The sequence below is a fragment of the Mesoplodon densirostris genome, chromosome 7 (assembly GCF_025265405.1).
Source record: "Mesoplodon densirostris isolate mMesDen1 chromosome 7, mMesDen1 primary haplotype, whole genome shotgun sequence".
NCBI lineage: Eukaryota > Metazoa > Chordata > Mammalia > Artiodactyla > Ziphiidae > Mesoplodon > Mesoplodon densirostris.
In genome coordinates this window covers 65,300,626-65,320,188 of record NC_082667.1, presented here as the reverse complement: position 1 = coordinate 65,320,188, position 19,563 = coordinate 65,300,626, and the positions used below count along the sequence as shown (strand labels likewise).

At 39.1% G+C, this 19,563-nt stretch overlaps 1 protein-coding gene across 3 annotated transcripts in view; it reads right to left on the bottom strand.

Moving 5' to 3' along the window:
* Positions 1 to 247: 247 nt before the first annotated feature.
* Positions 248 to 19,563, bottom strand: part of ZNF143 (zinc finger protein 143) — a 58,233-nt gene continuing 38,917 nt past the window's right edge. For all 3 annotated transcript variants that reach the window (XM_060103352.1, XM_060103350.1, XM_060103351.1), the window contains exons 13-16: positions 17,150 to 17,298; positions 14,817 to 14,978; positions 2,299 to 2,445; positions 248 to 1,219 (exon numbers count right to left, since the gene is read on the bottom strand). In XM_060103352.1, coding sequence (XP_059959335.1) covers positions 1,136 to 1,219; positions 2,299 to 2,445; positions 14,817 to 14,978; positions 17,150 to 17,298 — 542 coding nt within the window. In that variant the 3' untranslated portion in view covers positions 248 to 1,135. The remainder of the gene's footprint in view (positions 1,220 to 2,298; positions 2,446 to 14,816; positions 14,979 to 17,149; positions 17,299 to 19,563) is intronic.

Below are 19,563 nucleotides of genomic sequence, written 5' to 3'. Positions count from 1 at the left end.
CTTAACCTCTTTGGACCTTCAGCTTCCTTATGTACAAACAGGAGTAGTAAATCCCACATATCTCACAAAATTGTTATGAGTAGATAAAAATGTATGGAAAAGTACTTATTTTGTGCTTGATACACAATATACTCTCAATATATGTGTTGTATTTTATTATGTTCGTGATATTTTCTATAACACTTCCCCCCACCTCCATACCAATTTAATGAAACAAATATAAAGGTAACATTTAAAAAATTGCTGTATTCAAAATTAATAATAAACTTTAGGGTAAATAAGCTTTAAAACAAAAGTACATAAGCAAAAATAAATAATTTACACCAACCCACTAACCTAATTTTCAGAGTAAAGCCATTTCCAATTACAGCACTATTATCCCGGGCTCCAGTCTGTGGTCAAACTTTGATAGTTTATTATTTTTAAAAAACAGTAACAAGAAACTGAACACTAAGGAAAATCTTTAACAAAACCAAAGTACTGGATTTAACTTTTTAATTTTAAATAACCAAACTTTGTAATTTTATATATAATCCAATGTAATGCTAATACAATTAGCACTTCAGCTTGAAGAGCTGTTATTTAACAGGGATGGAAAACTATAATGAATAGTCTTCAAACCGTAAGATACAAATAAAAATGAACAAGTATACAGTAGAACAAAAACTGCAGACACTCTACTAGCTGAGGGAAATATGTGAAGGCTTTACATCCTTTATTATCCATGATGGCTTTTGGAATTATGATTGTTTGATGTATAGAACCTTTGACATTTTAGATACAGCCTTTAATTTTTCACAGTAAGTTAAAAATCCATCATAAGACTCCATAAGACTTCACTGGTTTTGCATGTAGACTCTAGGATTTTGCAATCTGATAAAAGGGCAACATAAAAATTTACTGTATTGCCCTAATTTCATACTTCCTTGTACACAATGAATCAGTTTGGGAAATCTTTTCCAAGGGTTATATACACAAAAGTGTCAAGAATAAAATGTTCTCCACTCTTGCATAAAAATGTGTACAGTGTTTCAGGAATGGAAAATTTTTAATTTTCCTGGGCCCGGGCTTCATGGATCTCTGCTGCCTGAAGATGAAAGGCTCCTCTTGCTTTATTGCTCCATTGTTCTGAGGATTAATCATCCAACCCTGGCGTTTCTCCTTGTTGGATCCTGGATGCTATTCTGATGGCTTCTTCCAGAGATGGCTGTTCTCCAAGCTGAAACAGGAACATACACAAAACCACAGTCACGATGCCAAAGAAATGTAACATACCAGAAGTAAAATTTCTCTCTGTAACTCTGACACCTGGGCTTGTTAAGGTACTATTGCTGATCCACAAAACATAAAAAACAAATTCCTGATGGGGATGCAGTTTCTTTATTTAGGATTTTGATAAACCTTCACACATGCAAGGAACAAAAGATGCTCATCTTTTCCAGTGGAGATAGAAAGCTTCCTGAGCCTTTAGCTTTTATGCCCATAAACTAAATTAAAACCAACAGCTGGCATTTTCCTGAGTATGTTCTAACCCTTTTCCAAGTAAATACATTAAAAAAAAATCTTCCCGGGCCTCCCTGGTGGCGCAGTGGTTGAGAGTCCGCCTGCCGATGCAGGGGATACGGGTTCGTGCCCCGGTCTGGGAGGATCCCATATGCCGCGGAGCGGCTGGGCCCGTGAGCCATGGCCGCTGGGCCTGCGCATCCGGAGCCTGTGCTCCGCAACGGGAGAGGCCACAACAGTGAGAGGCCCGCATACCGCAAAAAGAAAAAAAAAAAAAAAAAAAAAAAAAAAATCTTCCCAAGGAAAGGTAATCTACACCTAGCATTCTAGATTCTCTGCCTGAATGCAGTGACTTGCCAGAGAATGTGTTCTTCACAGTCTTCTGACATTTCCCACCATAAAATACAGCTGTGCAGTGATTCTCAGAGGACTAACTTGGGGTCTATGTTTACAGAAGGTTCATTTCCAAGGAATAACTCGTAAGTGCTTTATAGAATCCTGCCTAATTAGACTTCTATTCTGAGAGTAAAGATAGCTGGCCAGGTACACACAGGTATATATATATACCAGGAGCTTTATTTTTCTTGTTATAAATTCCCCTAGAACATACAAGGATGGTAGAAAACAAAGTTTTAGTCTGAGTCTACCTCAAACGCAGCAATTTCCTTAATGTGGCTAAGTAATACAGATGATTCTGTGCCCTGCCTCTGTGAAGGTTACGCACAAAGCAGAAAGTGCAAGGCTGAGAGCTGAGCAGCACTGCTGTCAATGGAGGACAGATGCCATCGTACCCACCTGAACTGCAATCTGGGTGCCGTTGGATGTTGCCACTAAGGTCAAAGGTCTGGTTTCTGTGGTTACTAAGTGATGGCTATGCTGTTGGTGCCCCATTTCTGATGATGCAGTGTGGAATGCTGCCAAGTCCTGAGCCACAATTGCAACCTTAAAAAATACACAGAAAAATTAAAACTATGATTTAAATAGGTTAAAATCCATTTAACACAAGGGACTGTCTTCAAATTCAAAAGGAAAACCTCCCTTCTGACCACACACTTGTAGAAGCCTAAAGCTGGAAAAGACCTTACATATTGTCTATTCTGGACTCTTTTTTTTTTTTTTTTTTGCTGTGCCACGCAGTTTGTGGGATTTTAGTTCCCCGACCGGGGATTGAACTCGGGCCCTTGGCAGTGAGAAGTGGCAGTCCTAACCACTGGACCACCAGGGAATTCCCATGGACTCCTCTTTTTTATTTGAGCAAGCTGAGGCTCAGATAGAAGGGATGTATCTAAGGTTATGAAATGAGCCAATGGCAAAACAGGGTAGAGGACACTGAAAAAATGGATTCGTTATGTCAGGCTCCATTAACCAGGAGAGACATGACTGTGCCTAGATTCTATTATCCCTAAGAGGCTGCCTGGGAAGTTACACACATGGACTAATTCACACCTCAAATGTCTATTTATTCCCGAGTTTGGATCATTGGTAGATATACTATTTTCTCCTGTTTATCTGTTGCATTTAAAATTAGATTTCCATAAAAAAATTAAAAATAAAATAATAAAATAATAAAAAACAATTAAAATTTTTAAAAATAAAAAATGACAAAAGAATAAAAAATAAAAATAAAATTAGATTTCCATTGGGAATTCCCTGGCAGTCCAGTGGTTAGGACTCGGTGCTTTCACTGCCAAGGGCTCAGGTTCTATCCCTGGTCAGGGAACTAAGATCCCGGCAAGCTGCATGGTGCTGCCAAAAAAAACAACAACAAAAAAAGATTTCCATTAACTAGGAAAACAAAGTACCAGTACCATTACTGACAAAATAGCAACTATCTTTTTTTTTTTTGGTGGGGGGGCCTCACCATGGCCTGAGGGATCTTAGTTCTGACCAGGGATTGAACCCATGACCCCTGCAGTGGAAGCACAGAGTCCTAACCACTGGACCGCCAGGGAATTCGAAGCAACACATCTTGTTATACTCACTTCCTCTTTTAGATTCCACGGAATCTTTCCATCTTGTTCCTGAAGCATCTAGTCAAAGTGGTTAAAAGTGCTTTTGTGGCTCTTAAACCAAAAATATAGCTTTTGCTATGTGGATAACAAAGAAAATGGCATCAATTACTTCTGTTATATGATATTTAAGAATTTTGTCCAGCCAAACTCAGAGAAAGAATAAGTTAAAAACTGAAACTTCTTTTTTACTTGGCCATTAATCCATTAAAAATGCTATATTTTAGAGCTAATAGATATTCAGCTTGGATCAATTCCAGTAATGTTCCATAGTCTAGCAACAGATTTCAGTATGGCAGTGGGGGAGTAGCTTATATTGGACTAACCCTTCCAGCAGATAACAATCATAAAGTGTGGAAAAAAATATCAAAAAGCAACCATTTGAAGGCAGTGGTGAATGATGAAAAGCAGGCAGGAAATGGAGGGGATTCTCAAAAGAAGGGAACCACACTGGGTCACATCTATGTTTAAATAGCTTTTCCACTGAGGGCACTCACTAGTCTGAGCAGCACAGGGCAACTTAAGCTATCAGATAATGGAGTCTATGGCTGCCAGAATGGCTATGTATTGAGAGGGATATCCTAGAAAGGAGAAAACCAGAGGGAGAGGGGCTCCCAAACCTGTGTATAAACTCCCCTCAATTCTTTAAGACCTCAGAACTGCAAACGTGTTGGGGAGGTTCCAATAAATCTCGTAGAAAGCAGCAGCTAGAAGGCTGAAAAGCTGAGAAGAGATTTCAGCGATACCACAGGACAGACAGGATTTAGAATTTCAATCCCACCAAGTTAAAGGGGTTTGAAAAATACCTCAGGCTTTCCGTTGAAACCCTAAGAGCCACACTTTAGGAGTAAAGATTGTATCCTAGGACTGAAGATTCACCCTGAGACTAAATGGCAAAACTAAAACAGAACTACTTTAATAAAGTATAAAACCCAGCCTCTGCAAGTAACTTAACTACCTGACAAAGCAAAATCAACATTCTTCAGAGAAGGATAACAAAATTAAGAATCTCTATAATGTATCATCCATAATGTCCAGAATACAATAAAAAAATTACCACACACAAGAAGAGGAAAATGTAACCCAGAGTCAAAAGAAAATGAAGTCAGTAGAAACAGACCATGAGATGACCAAAACATTAGAATTAGCAAACAGGGACTTCAACACAGTTATTATAAATATGTTAAAAGGCTTATGGAATGCTTTAATAAAGTATACTACAGAACTACTTTAATAAAGTATAAAACCCAGCCTCTACAAGTAACTTAACTACCTGACAAAGCAAAATCAACATTCTTCAGAGAAAGATAACAAAATTAAGAATCTCTATAATGTGGGCCTCCCTGGTGGCACAGTGGTTGAGAGTCCGCCTGCCGATGCAGGGGATACGGGTTCGTGCCCCAGTCCGGGAGGATCCCATATGCTGCGGAGCGGCTGGGCCCGTGAGCCATGGCCGCTGAGCCTGCGCGTCCGGAGCCTGCGCGTCCGGAGCCTGTGCTCCGCAACGGGGGAGGCCACAACAGTGAGAGGCCCGCATACTGCAAAAAAAAAAAAAAAAAAAAAAAAGAATCTCTATAATGTGGGCCTCCCTGGTGGCACAGTGGTTGAGAGTCCGCCTGCCGATGCAGGGGATACGGGTTCGTGCCCCGGTCCGGGAGGATCCCATATGCTGCGGAGCGGCTGGGCCCGTGAGCCATGGCCGCTGAGCCTGCGCATCCGGAGCCTGTGCTCCGCAACGGGAGAGGCCACAACAGTGAGAGGCCCGCGTACCACAAAAAAAAAAAAAAAAAAAAAAAAAAAGAATCTCTATAATGTATCATCCATAATGTCCAGAATACAATAAAAAAATTACAACACACAAGAAGAGGAAAATGTAACCCAGAGTCAAAAGAAAATGAAGTCAGTAGAAACAGACCATGAGATGACCAAAACATTAGAATTAGCAAACAGGGACTTTAACACAGTTATTATAAATATGTTAAAAGGCTTATGGAATGCACACAAGAGGAAATCTCAGTAAATAAATGAAAACTATAAAAAAAAGTAAATTCTACAATCAAAAATGAGAATATCTAAAATTATCTGAATGGGCCTAATAGAAGATGATGATGTCAAAAGAAAAGGTCAGTGAACTCTAAGATCAATAGGAATTATCCATCTGAAGAACCAAGAAAAAAGATTAAAAAAAAAAAAGAATGGCTCCCCAGCAACTTGTGGGACAGTACCAAGTTAATATACATATAATTAGAGACCCAGAAGGAAAAGAGAAACAGAATGAGGCAGAATAAAAACTTTTGATGAAATTATGGCCAGACTTTTCCTAAATCTGGTAAAAAACAAATACCCCCCAAAATTATTATATAATGTTTTATAATATTATATATATTGTCTTATAATTATATATAAGAAACCTAGTAGATAAATACAAAGAAGACCACACCATAATTACATTGCTAAAAAAATCTAGAAAATAGCCAGAGAAAAACTGATATATTATATACAGGGGAACAATGATATGAAGATGGCTGATTTCTCATCAGAAACAATGAAGGACAGAGACAATTTAAAGTGCTCAAAGAAAAAAATTAACTGCCAACCAAAAATTCCATATCTAGCAAAAATATCCTTCAAAACAAAAATGTTTCTAAAAGAAGGGTGAAATAATATATTTTCAAATAAACAAAAACAGAATTTGTCACTGTAGGTCTGCACTACAAATAATGCTGAAGCATATCCTTCAGGCCAAAGGGATAATTCCACATGGAAACTCAAATCTACAGAAAGGAATAAAAGGCACTGGAAATGATAAATAAGTGGGTAAGTATAAAATATTATGTTTTCTGTCATCCTATAACTTACTTAAAAGATTAACTGTTTAGGGGCTTCCCTGGTGGCGCAGTGGTTGAGAGTCCTCCTGCTGATGCAGGGGACATGGGTTCGTGCCCCGGTCCGGGAAGATCCCACATGAGGCGGAGCGGCTGGGCCCGTAAGCCATGTCCGCTGAGCCTGCGCGTCCGGAGCCTGTGCTCCGCAACGGGAGAGGCCACAACAGTGAGAGGCCCGCGTACCACAAAAAAAAAAAAAAAAAAAAAAAAAAAAGATTAACTGTTTAATGCTAAAATATAATGTTGCATTGCCGGGGTTATAACATGTAAATGTAAAATATATCAGAGCAGCACAAAGAGTAGGGGCATGAATGAAAATATACTGTTGGAAGGTTCTTAGATTTTATGTAAAGTAGTACAATGTTAAGTCTAAGTAGATTTCAATACCTTAAGGATGCACATTTTAATCCCTGGAGCAACCACAAAACAGTAACACAGAAGGGTATAATTAGGAAGTTATTTGAGGAATTAAAATGAAATATGTATGCACCTAATAACAGAGATTTAAAATACTGGAAGTAAAAAAACCCCTAACAACTAAAAGGGAGAAATACAAATCCACAATCATAGTTGGAGATATTAATTCCTTTTTCTTAGTAACTAGTAGAACAAATATAGAAATGATTAATAAGGTTATAGAATATTTGAACAACACTATCAACCACCTTAACCTAATGTGTAGTATGCTACACCCAACAAGTGCAGAACACACATTCTTTTCAAATACATATGGAATACAATGGGAAATCAATGAAAGACACAGGGAAAACAAGTCTCAAATTTCAAAATAATGAAATCTTACAGAATATGTTCTCTGACCATAACAGATTTAAATTAAGAATCAAGAACAACAGGTATCTTGGACTTCCCTGGTGGCACAGTGGTTAGGAATCCACCTGCCAAAGCAGGGGACACAGATTTGAGCCCTATCTGGGAAGATCCCATGTGCCGCAGTACAACTAAGCCTGCTAGCCACAACTACTAAGCCTGTGTGCCACAACTACTGAAGCCTGCGTGCCTAGAGCCTGTGCTCGGCAACAAGAAAAGCCACCACAATGAGAAGCCCGCCCACCCCAAGGAAGAGTAACCCCCGCTCTCCACAACTAAAGAGCCTGTGTACAGCAACGAAGACCCAATGCAGCCAAAAATAAATAATAAAATAAATTTATTAAAATAAAAAAGAAAACACATTTCCTTATTTAAAAAAAAGAACAACAGGTATCTAGAGAAGTACCAGATATTAAGAAATTAAGCAACCTACATGCAAATTAAAACCACAATGATATATCATTTCACATCCACTAGAATGGCTAAAATTTTTTAAAGTAACAACACAAAACGTTGATGCTGTGAAACAAACAGAAGTCTTATACATTGCTAGTGGGAGTGTATGATGGTCAAACCATTTTGGAGGACTGTTTGGCACTTTCATATAAAGTTAAATGTACCTCTACCCCATGGCCCAGCAATTCCACTAACAGGTATTTATCTAAGAGAATGAGACCATATGTCTACAAATATACTTGTACTAGAATTTTCACCGCCACCTTATTCACAATAATCAAAGATTGGAAGCACCCAAAATGTTCATCAAGGGGAGAATCTATCAAAAAATTGTGATATATTCCTACCACAGAATACTGTTCAGCAATAAAAAACAATGAACTGATGTTATAAACAAGAACATGGATAAATCTCCAAAATATTATGTTAAAAGAAAAAACCCAAAAACAGAAGAGTTCATACTCTGGCTCCACTATGCAAAGTTTAAGAACAAACAAAATAATACAATCAGAATAACTAGGTGGAGACTGACTGGAAGGGGTCTCAAGAGAACGTTCTGGGGTGATAGAAATGTTCTAGATCCTGTTTGGGATGGGATGGGTGTATATGTTTAATAACTCACTGAGCTGTAAATTTAAGATCTGTACAGGGAATTCCCTGGCAGTCCAGTGGTTAGGACTCTGTGCTTCCACTGCCAGGGGCCCGGATTTAATCCTTGGTTGGGGAACTAAGATCCCAAAAACAGCGCACTGTGGCCAAAAAAACCCAAAAAACAAACAAACAAAAAAACCTGTGCATTTCACTGTATGTAAATTTTACCTCAATGAAGAAAAAACAGATTGCAGGCTAATATGAAAAACATGTTCAACCTCACCAAACAAATGAAAGTAAAAATATAATTTATCCTTGGCTTGTGAATTATGCAAATATAAAAAAAAATCCTAATGCTAGTGAGAATACAGTGAAAACAAGAACACTTTTAGATCCATGGCATGATTGCTAAAACTTTCCAGAAAATAATTTGGCAATATGTAGCAAGAAGCTTAAAGTAGTTCATACCATTAATCTAATAATTCCATGTCTAGAATTTGTTTCCTATGAAAATAATCAAGAGGCTTGCACAACAATTTATGAATGTGGAATGAGTTAATGTTATGTATATCCATTTTATGGATTATTTTGTAAATATTAAAAATCCTTTTAAAAGACCGTTTAGGGACTTCCCTGGTATCACAGTGGTTAAGACTCCCAGCTCCCAATGCAGGGGGCCCAGGTTCAACCCCTGGTCAGGGAACTAGATCCCACATGCATGCCGCAACTAAGAAGCCTGTGAGCCGCAATGAAGGAAAAGGCGAGCCGCAACTAAGGAGCCCACCTGCCGCAACTAAGACCCGGCACAACCAACCAAATAAATAAATAAAATATTTTAAAAAGAACATTTAATTGATATGAGAAAGTACTCAGGATGTAGTGTTAAGTGGATGACAAGCATACAAAATTGTATTATAATCCTAACTTTGGGGCTTCCCTGGTGGCGCAGTGGTTGAGAGTCCGCCTGCCGATGCAGGAGACGCGGGTTCGTGCCCCGGTCCGGGAAGATCCCACATGCGGCGGAGTGGCGGAGCGGCTGGGCCCGTGAGCCATGGCCGCTGAGCCTGCGCGTCCGGAGCCTGTGCTCCACAATGGGAGAGGCCACAACAGTGAGGGGCCCGCGTACCACAAAAAAAAAATAAATAAATAATCCTAACTTTGTTCACATACGTGTACACACAGAAAAAAAGATGAAGTAAATAGTCTTAAATGTTGAGACTGGTTATTTTAACATCAAGGTAAATAGCTGATTTTTAGTTTGAGTCTCTATTTTCAAATTCTCTTGGGTAGATATCTTTGAGTGGAATTACTGGATCATATGTAATTCTATGTTCAACTTTTTTTTTTTTTTTGCGGTACGTGGGCCTCTCACTGTTGTGGCCTCTCCTGTTGCAGAGCACAGGCTCTGGACGCGCAGGCTCAGCGGCCATGGCTCACGGGCCCAGCCGCTCCACGGCATGTGGGATCTTCCCGGACCGGGGCACGAACCCGTGTCCCCTGCATCGGCAGGTGGATTCTCAACCACTGCGCCACCAGGGAAGCCCTCTATGTTCAACTTTTTAAGGAAATGCCACATTGTTTTCCACAGCAGCTGCACCATTTCACATTCCCATGAGCAATGCACAAGAGTTCCAATTTCTCCACATCATCTCCAAAACTTGTTATTTTCTGTTTTTTGGATAACGGTCATCCTAATGTAGGTGAAGTGGGATCTCATTGTGGTTTTTATTTGTATTTCCCTAATGATAATGATGTTGAATATCTTTTCATGGGCTAATTGACCATCTGTAAATCTTCTTGGAAAAATGTCTATTCAAGTCCTTCACTCATTTTTTTTTAAAATTTATTTATTTTTGGCCACGTTGGGTCTTTGTTGCTGCGCGTGGGCTTTTTCTAGTTGCGGCGAGCAGGGGCTATTCTTCGTTGCAGTGTGCGGGCTTCTCATTGTGGTGGCTTCTCTTGTTGTGGACCACGGGCTGTAGGCGTGCGGGCTTCAGTAGTTGTGACACGCAGGCTCAGTAGTTGTGGCTCGTGGGCTCTAGAGCACAGGCTCAGTAGTTGTGGTACACGGGCTTAGTTGCTCCGCGGCATGTGGGATCTTCCCGGACCAGGGCTCAAACCTGTGTTCCCTGCACTGGCAGGTGGATTCTTAACCACTGCGCCACCAGGGAAGTCCCCTTCACTCATTTTTAAATTCGTTTGCTTGCTTTTTTCTTGTTGAGTTATAGGAATTCTTTATATAGTCTAGATATTTTCCCCCTCATAATATTATTATTTTATGATTTTAAAATATATTCTAGGGACTTCCATGGCAGTCCAGTGGTTAAGACTTCACCTTCCAATGCAGAGGGTGAGGGTTCAATCCCTGGTTGGGGAGCTAAGAGCCCACAGTCCTCTCAGCCAAAAAACCAAAACAGAAAACAGAAGCAATATTGTAACAAGTTCAATAAAGACTTTAAAAATGGTCCACATCAAAAAAATCCTAAAAAAAAAAAATATATATATATATATTTTTTCTAGATATTAATCCCTTATTAGATATGTGATTTGCAAATATTTTCCCTCACTCTGTAGATTGTCTTTTCACTTTCTTAGTAGTGGCTTTTGATGCACAAGTGTTTTTAATTTTTTTTTTTTTAAGCCATTCCTCGTGGCTTGTGGGATTTCAGTTCCCCGACCATGGATTGAACCCGGGCGACGGCAGTGAAAGCCTGGAATCCTAACCATTAGGCCACCAGGGAACTTCCAAGTGTTTTTAATTTTGAAGAAGTTCAATTAATTTTTTTCTTTCATCACTTATCATTTTGGTGTCATGTATAAGAAATAATCTCCTAATCCAATTTATCTATTTTTTCTTTCATTGCCTGTGCATTTGGTGTCATACATAAGAAATAAGATCATGAAGATTTTCACCTATGTTTTATTCTAAGAGTTTCATAGTTTTAGCTCCTAAGTTTACGTCTTTAATCCATCTTGAGCTGATTTTTAATATATGGTATAAGATAAGGGTCCAACTTCATTTTTTCGCATGTGGATATACAGGTTTCCCAGCACCATTTGTTGAAAAGACAAATGAAAAGCCCTTTCCCACTGAATGATCAAATTCTGACTGTCAAAATTTAGTTTACTATATATGTGAGGGTTTATTTCCAGATTCTCTATTTTATTCCATTGGGAATATGTATTACTTTTGTAATCTGAAATTAACTAACTAAAATAGATGGAAAGCACTGACTCTTTAGTCTATACCTGCTAACTAGGCTTCCACAGGCACCTGGAAAAAATGAGTCTCAGAAATGCAATTACCTTAATGACCAAAAAAAAAAAAAAAGACTTAGGGAAGGACTGACTACTTTCTTCCCATGCATGTAAAGAAATGGTTACAACCAATTTAAGTGTTACAGATAATTCACAGGTGGGGTCCAAACACCCCAGTGGATAGCCAACGTTTGCCCAATGGCCTACATGTAGTTAACAGCAGAAGGAGCAGTAGCAGCAGCAAGTCCTCAAGTGAACCCCCATCCATTTTGTGATATCCCTAGTTGCTGGAAGCTGCCTGGCTTCATTCTAGCCCTCAAAGCCTTCTCTCTTGAGAACTTTTCCAGCTCACAGGCTACAGATAAGCTACATAAGAATGTGTGCTTTAGGGTCACTATCTTTCCAGACCTGCAACTGTACAAGGTGTATTTACCCAAGCTGGGCTATAAACCCATCCAGGAATCCTAGAGCCACGGAAATGACTGCAAACTGATTAGGTGGGACCATTCCATAAGACAGCCTGAAAGCTAGTGGTTGCATTGTTTGTTTGTTTTGGCATAAGGTAAAATTAGAAACAATAAAAATGCATGGATCTTAGGTGTTCTGTTGAGTTTTGACAGTTAGATACAACTGTGAAACCACCAATTAAAACAAGATGTAGAATAGTTCCTTCAAATTTCATTCCATCAATTTCCTCCCTAGCCAAGCTGATTTCTTTCTGATTTCTATCACCATGGATCGTCTTGTCTGTTCTTGGATTTTGTGTAAGTGGAATCATATGGTATATATTGTAGATGGAAGTGCTGAGTCATAGAGTAGAGGTCTGTTAGACTTCATAAGAAACTGCCAAACAGTTCTTCAAAATGGCTGTAACATTTTATACTCTCACTAGTGTGTTGAATGTCCTAATTGCTTCATTTCTTTGCCAACATTTGGTTTTGTTTGTCTTTTTTATTTTAGCCATTTCCCTGTGTCTGAAATGGTATCTTTTGTGATTTTAACTTGCATTTCTTTGATGATTAAAGATGTTGAGCACTTTTTTGTGTTATTGCCTTTCATGTCCCTTTTTTTGTGAGGGGTCTGTTCAAATAAGCAATCAGATGATTTGCTCATTTTTAATGGGTTGTTCACCTTTTTATTGTTGATTTATAGAAGTCTGTCATATATTTTCAATACAAGTCCACTGTCAGATATAGTGTGAATATCTTTTTCCCAGTTTGGGGCTTATCTAATCTTTTACTACACATTGTCTTTTGGTGAGCAGAACTAATTTTGAAGAAGTCCAATTTATCAGAAAAGAAAAAAAGTTATTATTAGTGCATTTTGTATCCTGTCCAAGAAATCTTTACCTTAAGTTTGCAAAAACATTCACTTTTCTTCTAGAAGCTTTATGATTCTGAGTTTTGTATTTCAAGGCGTAGAAAACCTTCAATTTTGTTCCTTTTTTCAGGACTGTTTTGGCTATTTTAGGTCCTTTGTATTTTCATGTAAATTTTATTTATTTATTTATCTATTTTTTTGTGGTATGCGGGCCTCTCACTGTTGTGGCCTCTCCCGTTGCGGAGCACAGGCTCCGGATGCGCAGGCTCAGCGGCCATGGCTCACGGGCCCAGCTGCTCCGCGGCATGTGGGATCTTCCCGGACCGGGGCACGAACCCACGTCCCCTGCATCGGCAGGCGGACTCTCAACCACTGCGCCACCAGGGAAGCCCTCATGTAAATTTTAGAATCCGATTATCTGTATCTTCAAAAATTCTTGCTGGAATTTTTATTGTGATGGTATTGAATCTATAACCGAATTTAGGAAGAATGACAGCTACTAATTGACAGACTTTTTCACTGAACAGGGTAAGGTAGCTGCAGTGAAACCCCGCAATGCCTTCAGCATAGCACAAGAGAGTTTTTAAATGTTATTAACCAATATCTTTTTTTTTTTTTTTTTTTTTTTTTTTTTGCGGTATGTGGGCCTCTCACTGTCGTGGCCTCTCCCGTTGCGGAGCACAGGCTCCGGACGCGCAGGCTCAACGGCCATGGCTCACGGGCCCAGCCGCTCCGCGGCATGTGGGATCTTCCCAGACCAGGGCACGAACCCGTGTCCCCTGCATCGGCAGGCGGACTCTCAACCACTGCGCCACCAGGGAAGCCCTCATTTATTTTAAAAGAAATGAAAAATTAAACTACAAAGAGACACGTTAGACTGGCAAAAATCCAAAGGTTTTACCACTGTGTTGACTATCAGAAGGGGAGGAGGCACTCTCAAAGGCTGCAGCTAGGAATGTAGATGGGTATAACCCTAGAAGGGAAATCTGGGAATATCTATCACAATTACCAATGCATATGTTTTTTCACCCAGCAATTCCACTCTAGGGATTTATCTAGTAGCAGATGTACTCACACACATGCAAAATCACATGTGCACAAGGTTATGTGTTGTTTGAAACAGCAAAAGACTTTAAATAAATTATGGCATGTCCAATACAGTGGAATATGATATAGCTTAAAAAAAGAATGAGGAGGGAATTCCCTGGTAGTCCAGTGGTTAGGACTCGGTGCTTTCTCTGCCGGGGCTCGGGTTTGATCCCTGGTTGGAGAACTACGATAACTAAGATCCCTCAAGCCATGCTGCATGGCAGGAAAAAAAAAAAAAAAAAAAAAGAGGAAACTCTCTATATAATGAAATAGAAAGATTTCCTAGATGTATTATTATGGTTAAAAAAAAAAAGGTGAAGACGAGTATAGAATTTACTACCATAAAAAGGGAAGGGGGGGAAGATGACTATTTATATTTGTTTGTATATGCTTAATGAGTTGTTGGGAAAATTATGCAAGAAACTGATAAAAGTGGATTATCTCTATGGGGGCAGGGGTAGAAAGAAGACTTTTCACTGCATATCTGTATATACTTTTTGATTTTTGAATTATGTGAATATATTATATATTCAAAAAATTAAATTTTGAAAATGAATTTTTTTCTAAGTATCTGATGATGATAATGATGATAGGAAGAGCAACCACTAATGAACACTTAATATATACTTGGGCTGACTACTTTATATGCATTATCTTGCTTAATCCTTCTATTAACCTCGTGGGGTAGATGCAATAATCACTCCTATTTTACAGATGAGGAAAAACTGAGACTCAGAGGGTTATGTAGCTAAGAAGTTGTAAAACTGGGATTCAATCTGAGGTTTGTGTGCTTAACCACTATATCACACTGTACATCTATGTAACGGTTTTGATATTGATATATGTATTGACTGATATAAAAGAAAAAAGCAATTACCTGCTGCCCTTCTGTACCCTCGGCGGTAACCATAGCAACAGAGTGTGTTCCTGCTGAGGAGATGACTGCATCATGAGCAGGTACTGTGATGGGTGTTCCGTCCTGTGTTACCATTGTGATGGTATTGCCAATGGCCTGCATGTCAGCTTGAGATATGTTGACCTGCAATACAATGCATTTTACAATCAGGCAATGTTTCTTGTTTTACCTGGCAGTCTTTATTAAGGGCTAGGCCTAATCCTTGTATAAGTCTACTCTGGGAGCAAATAAGCATTTTACAATGGAAAGAGGTCATCAGAAAAACTGCATATTCCTTTTTTTTTTTAATATCTTTATTGGAAAAACTGAATATTCCTTATATGCATTTACTCCTCTCCATCTCTACTGCCAATTTAGACCCCTATTTTTCTCTCATCTAATTTTCTGCAATACAATGTCTTTCCAAATATCTAGTCTAACCCGTCCCTAATCATCCTCTACCTTGTCACTTTTCTAAAAAACAAACAAATTTCATTATGCTCCCTGCTCAAATCCCCAGTGACTCCCCATCACTACAGTTCAGACTTCTTACATGGCACTCATGACCTTTCATCATCTGGCCTTCAACAGCTTCTCCAGATTCATCTTTCACTAATTCCAAACCAGCACACAAATCTGGCACTCCAGCCACAACAAATCATTTGTATCCCTGGGAATGTCATATTCTGTTATATTTTTGTGACTTTGCCCTTTCCTTCACTCTCTGCCTGGCTAACTCATAAAAATTCTTCAAGATCCAGCTGAATGGCCATTCTCTACAAGGGCCTCCAAGATTCCTTCAGGAAGCATCATTTACTCCTTCCTCCAGGTTGCCACAACACTTTACATACCTGTCGATTATATACCCATCATTATGAGAAATTATTGTTCATTTTAGGAACGTCCCTCTCCTACTAGACTACAATACCCCCCCTTCCAGTACTCCCCACACTAACTTTACCAAAATATCTGTCATTGGGTTCAATAAATGTTTGTTTTTTAATTGACCAAAGGAATGGAATAGAAATCCCTAAAGGAAATGGGAAGGTTATATCTAGAGAAAATACAACATTGGGATGGGGAAAATAGCTGCTTTAAAACATATTACGAGGGATTAGACTCATTCTATATGGTCAGAGAAAAGCCATGAGTGGATGACACAGTGGTAAGTTCCAGTCTGATAAACCCTCAAATTATCCAGCAATGGAACAGACTGTCTCTTCAGAGAGAAACTGCCTCATCTATATGGGGGCTGCTGTAGAGGGAATTTCTCCAGTATAGGAAGGGAAGGAGGTTAGATCAAATGACCTCCACAGAGCCTATCTGTGATGACCTAATTTTTAAAAAAGGCTTAGGGTTGATGCTGAATTAAAATTGTGTTAGTAAATATGTTAAATCTTATATGCCAATCAGTGGACAAAGAGTGCTGTGTAGAATTAGTGATGTCAAAAGTAAGGGGAAGAGGGATGAATGGGATGGTACAAGTGCTTTGTATTTTCCTATCCTGAATACGTTCTGCCTTCTAGTTAACATCAGCACATTAACGGTTATCAACGCAAAGGGCAAATTAATCATGGGAGGTAAAGGTCTGAGAGAGACAGCTAAGAAGAGAGTTCTCCATGGAAGAGGTAGATATAGAAGGATAAAGAACCCCATATGTCTATTTCCACCAGTTATTAAGACAACCTTAGCTTGAGCTTAAAAATGAAATCAAGTCTGAATTATTTTAGGCTAGTGGCATCTAGAAAACAATGACAAGTTTGACTATTGAACAACAGCCATTATATTGCTTTTCCTAGGGAAATCAAGATACCTCCTCTATTAATTCTGTGAAGCTAGTTAAGTGAACTCCCATGATTCCAGGTAGGGAGAGAGTCACACTCCAGAAATTTTACAGATGTGCCCATCACTGACTTGCCAGGATCTTTTAATGATGTCCTCGTCACCTCAGCCAAACCTCTGCTGACTTCTCAATACTATCCCTTCTCTGAATTGGGTTTCACATGGATCTATTACTTTTCAAGCCCTCAATTTCACTGTGGTTCTGACCTTCACCAACTCACATTTGAACAATACCCATAACACCATTTGAATTCTACAGAGTCACAAACCTTCTCTCTTTACTAATCTCCCTGCATGTAGTCGCTTTCAACAGGCTACTGGAAAGCCTCCAGGAGATCCAGCACTGCCTACAAGCTAAACTCCAAACTCTGTGCCCCAATTCGAGGCTTTCCTCAATTGGGACCCAACCTGCCTTTCAAGCCCAGGCTCAGAGAAATATTATTTAACTTGTTTGACTTTTGGTGGGTACTTACATGCTGAGTCCCATCCTGGGATATGAGTGTAACCTGTTGACTCAACCCAGACTGGGTTACTGTGGCTACTTGTGTAGACACAACATCGTCCCCTTCTACACCTGTAACATACGTGATCTGGGACCCTTTAAGAACATCTTCACTTTGACCTGTTTAAAACAAATGAATTATTTATTTGATCAAACAACCAAGCTGTTTAGAAAACAGAGATTTTAAATATTACAGAGAAAACGGACAAAAGTTAAATGGCATGTGTATTAAATTCTAAATCATGTTTTTTTTTTCTTTGGCCATGTGGCATGTGGGATCTTAGTTCCCTGACTAGGGATTGAACCCGAGGCCCTTGCATTGGAAGTTCAGTCTTAAACATTGGACCACCAGGGAAGTCCCTAAATTCTAAACCATGAAAATGGCTTCCAGCACCTCCTGCCAATCTCTCCACCTCCTCTTTTGCAAAGCCAAACAAAATCAAAGCAGACCAAACCAAACTTTTCCACATAAAGTGTAACTGTTCTAATTTTGAGAGACCTTGCTTATTCTCTTATTTGGACTAATCATGTGATACCATGCATGTGTGCTGGGGCAGGGAGTGGGGGAACTGTACAGGGAGACTAACTGGCAAATAACCCTTCCAACATGGCAAGTATGCACTAAGTCCTTGCAGTCACTTAAGAAGCTGCTAAAAATGATAAGACAACCTTCATAAACATTAACCACAAAACCAGAATGGTATGTAAACACAACGTACTAACACTAAGTTACTTACTCTTTTAACACAAGTGACTGATTATAAGTCATCAGTACACAGTGACATCATTGTGTAAAGACAACGTAATGGCATATTATCTGGGTTAAGGTTAACCATTTAGTAAGTAACAGAACAGGAGCCCCCCTCCACTTTATTTCACAAAGAACCAGCAAGTAAACAGCAATTTCAATAGTCAATTACTGCCGTACTTGGCAACCAGGAAGATTACTGATCCCTCTCTTCTATTGCTTTCCACCTCTCATGATGCCAGAAAAAGGGTAAATATTTTTTTTTCCTTCAAAGAAGGACTTTATATGCTAATTTATGAGTACTTCTCAAAGTTATGGTTGATGCCTACACTCATACAGCTATAGTCATCATGGTGTAATCTCTATGACACTCATTACTTCATTTCTTTTTGTTCTGTTCCATGGCTATTTATTATTATACCATTATTCCAATGGGTTCAAAACCTAGGGGACCATATGGGAGAAAAGGAACATAAGCCCATCCTTATTCTTGGAAAAACAATCTTACTTTAATTTTTTTAACAAAATGTCTATTATTATAGTTTATCTTCTAGAACACAAGAAATTCTGACAATTTGAAATATCAACATTTAAGGAAGAGACTGAGGAAGCTTAAAAGAGGAACAGTCTTAAACCTAAGTTTGACATCATGAAAGTCTGCTTTCTAATTGCAACGATCTAGCAGCTGTTGTAATAATATCTAACCATGCACACTTACACTGCTTTGGCTAGAAAACAGCATAGCATTCAAGAGTGAAGGAATTTTGGGGAATTCCCTGGTGGTCCAGTGGTTAGGCACTTTCACTACCACGGACCTGGGGTTCAATCCCTGGTCAGGGAACTAAGATCCCACAAGCCATGTGGCGTGGCCAAAAATAAAAAAATTTAAAAATAGAAGAGTGAAGGAATTGTTATTTTCTTACTATCACATGATTGATATCTGAAAAGACAAATAAGAACTACAGGGAATTATTTGAGTAGACAGTGAATGATCTGTTCTTTTCCTTATTCTCCAACCATTTTTTTCCCACCTAAATGTTTTTCAACCCTTCAATACTAGTTGCTAAGAATGGGTAAAGATGTTTTAATTTTCAAATTTACTCCATTTAGGAGGTACTCAATGAAACACGACAACATATTTTTTGTTTGTTTTAGAAAAACCTACTTCATTTTACCTATTTAACTGTGATTTATTTAACTGAAATCATAGAATCTAATTCTCTAAAATATTTTTTCCAAGGGTTTATCCTTATTGAAATGAATGTTTTTGTCTCCTACAACACTACTGAATTATCTGGGAGTGCTTCACCGCTCTTATGATTAAGACCAACATCTTAATACACCCAAATAGTCTAGGCTGCCCCTGCCTTGCTGTGCGGTCTCATTTCATACCACCTTCCCAGGCAGAAGTGCCATGCTGGCCAGGCTTCTTTGAGTCTCTCCAATTTACTTTGCTCTCTCCCACCTCAGGGCTTTTCGTTTGTGCCAACCCCTCTATTTGGAACGTTCTCTTGCCTTTGCTCCCTGTTTACCACCCCCCCAACCCCCCACATCCCTGACTCTACACCAAGTTAACCCCTATTCACCCTGTAGATCTCTCCAAAAATCACTTCCTCAGGGGAGCCTTCTCTGACCTA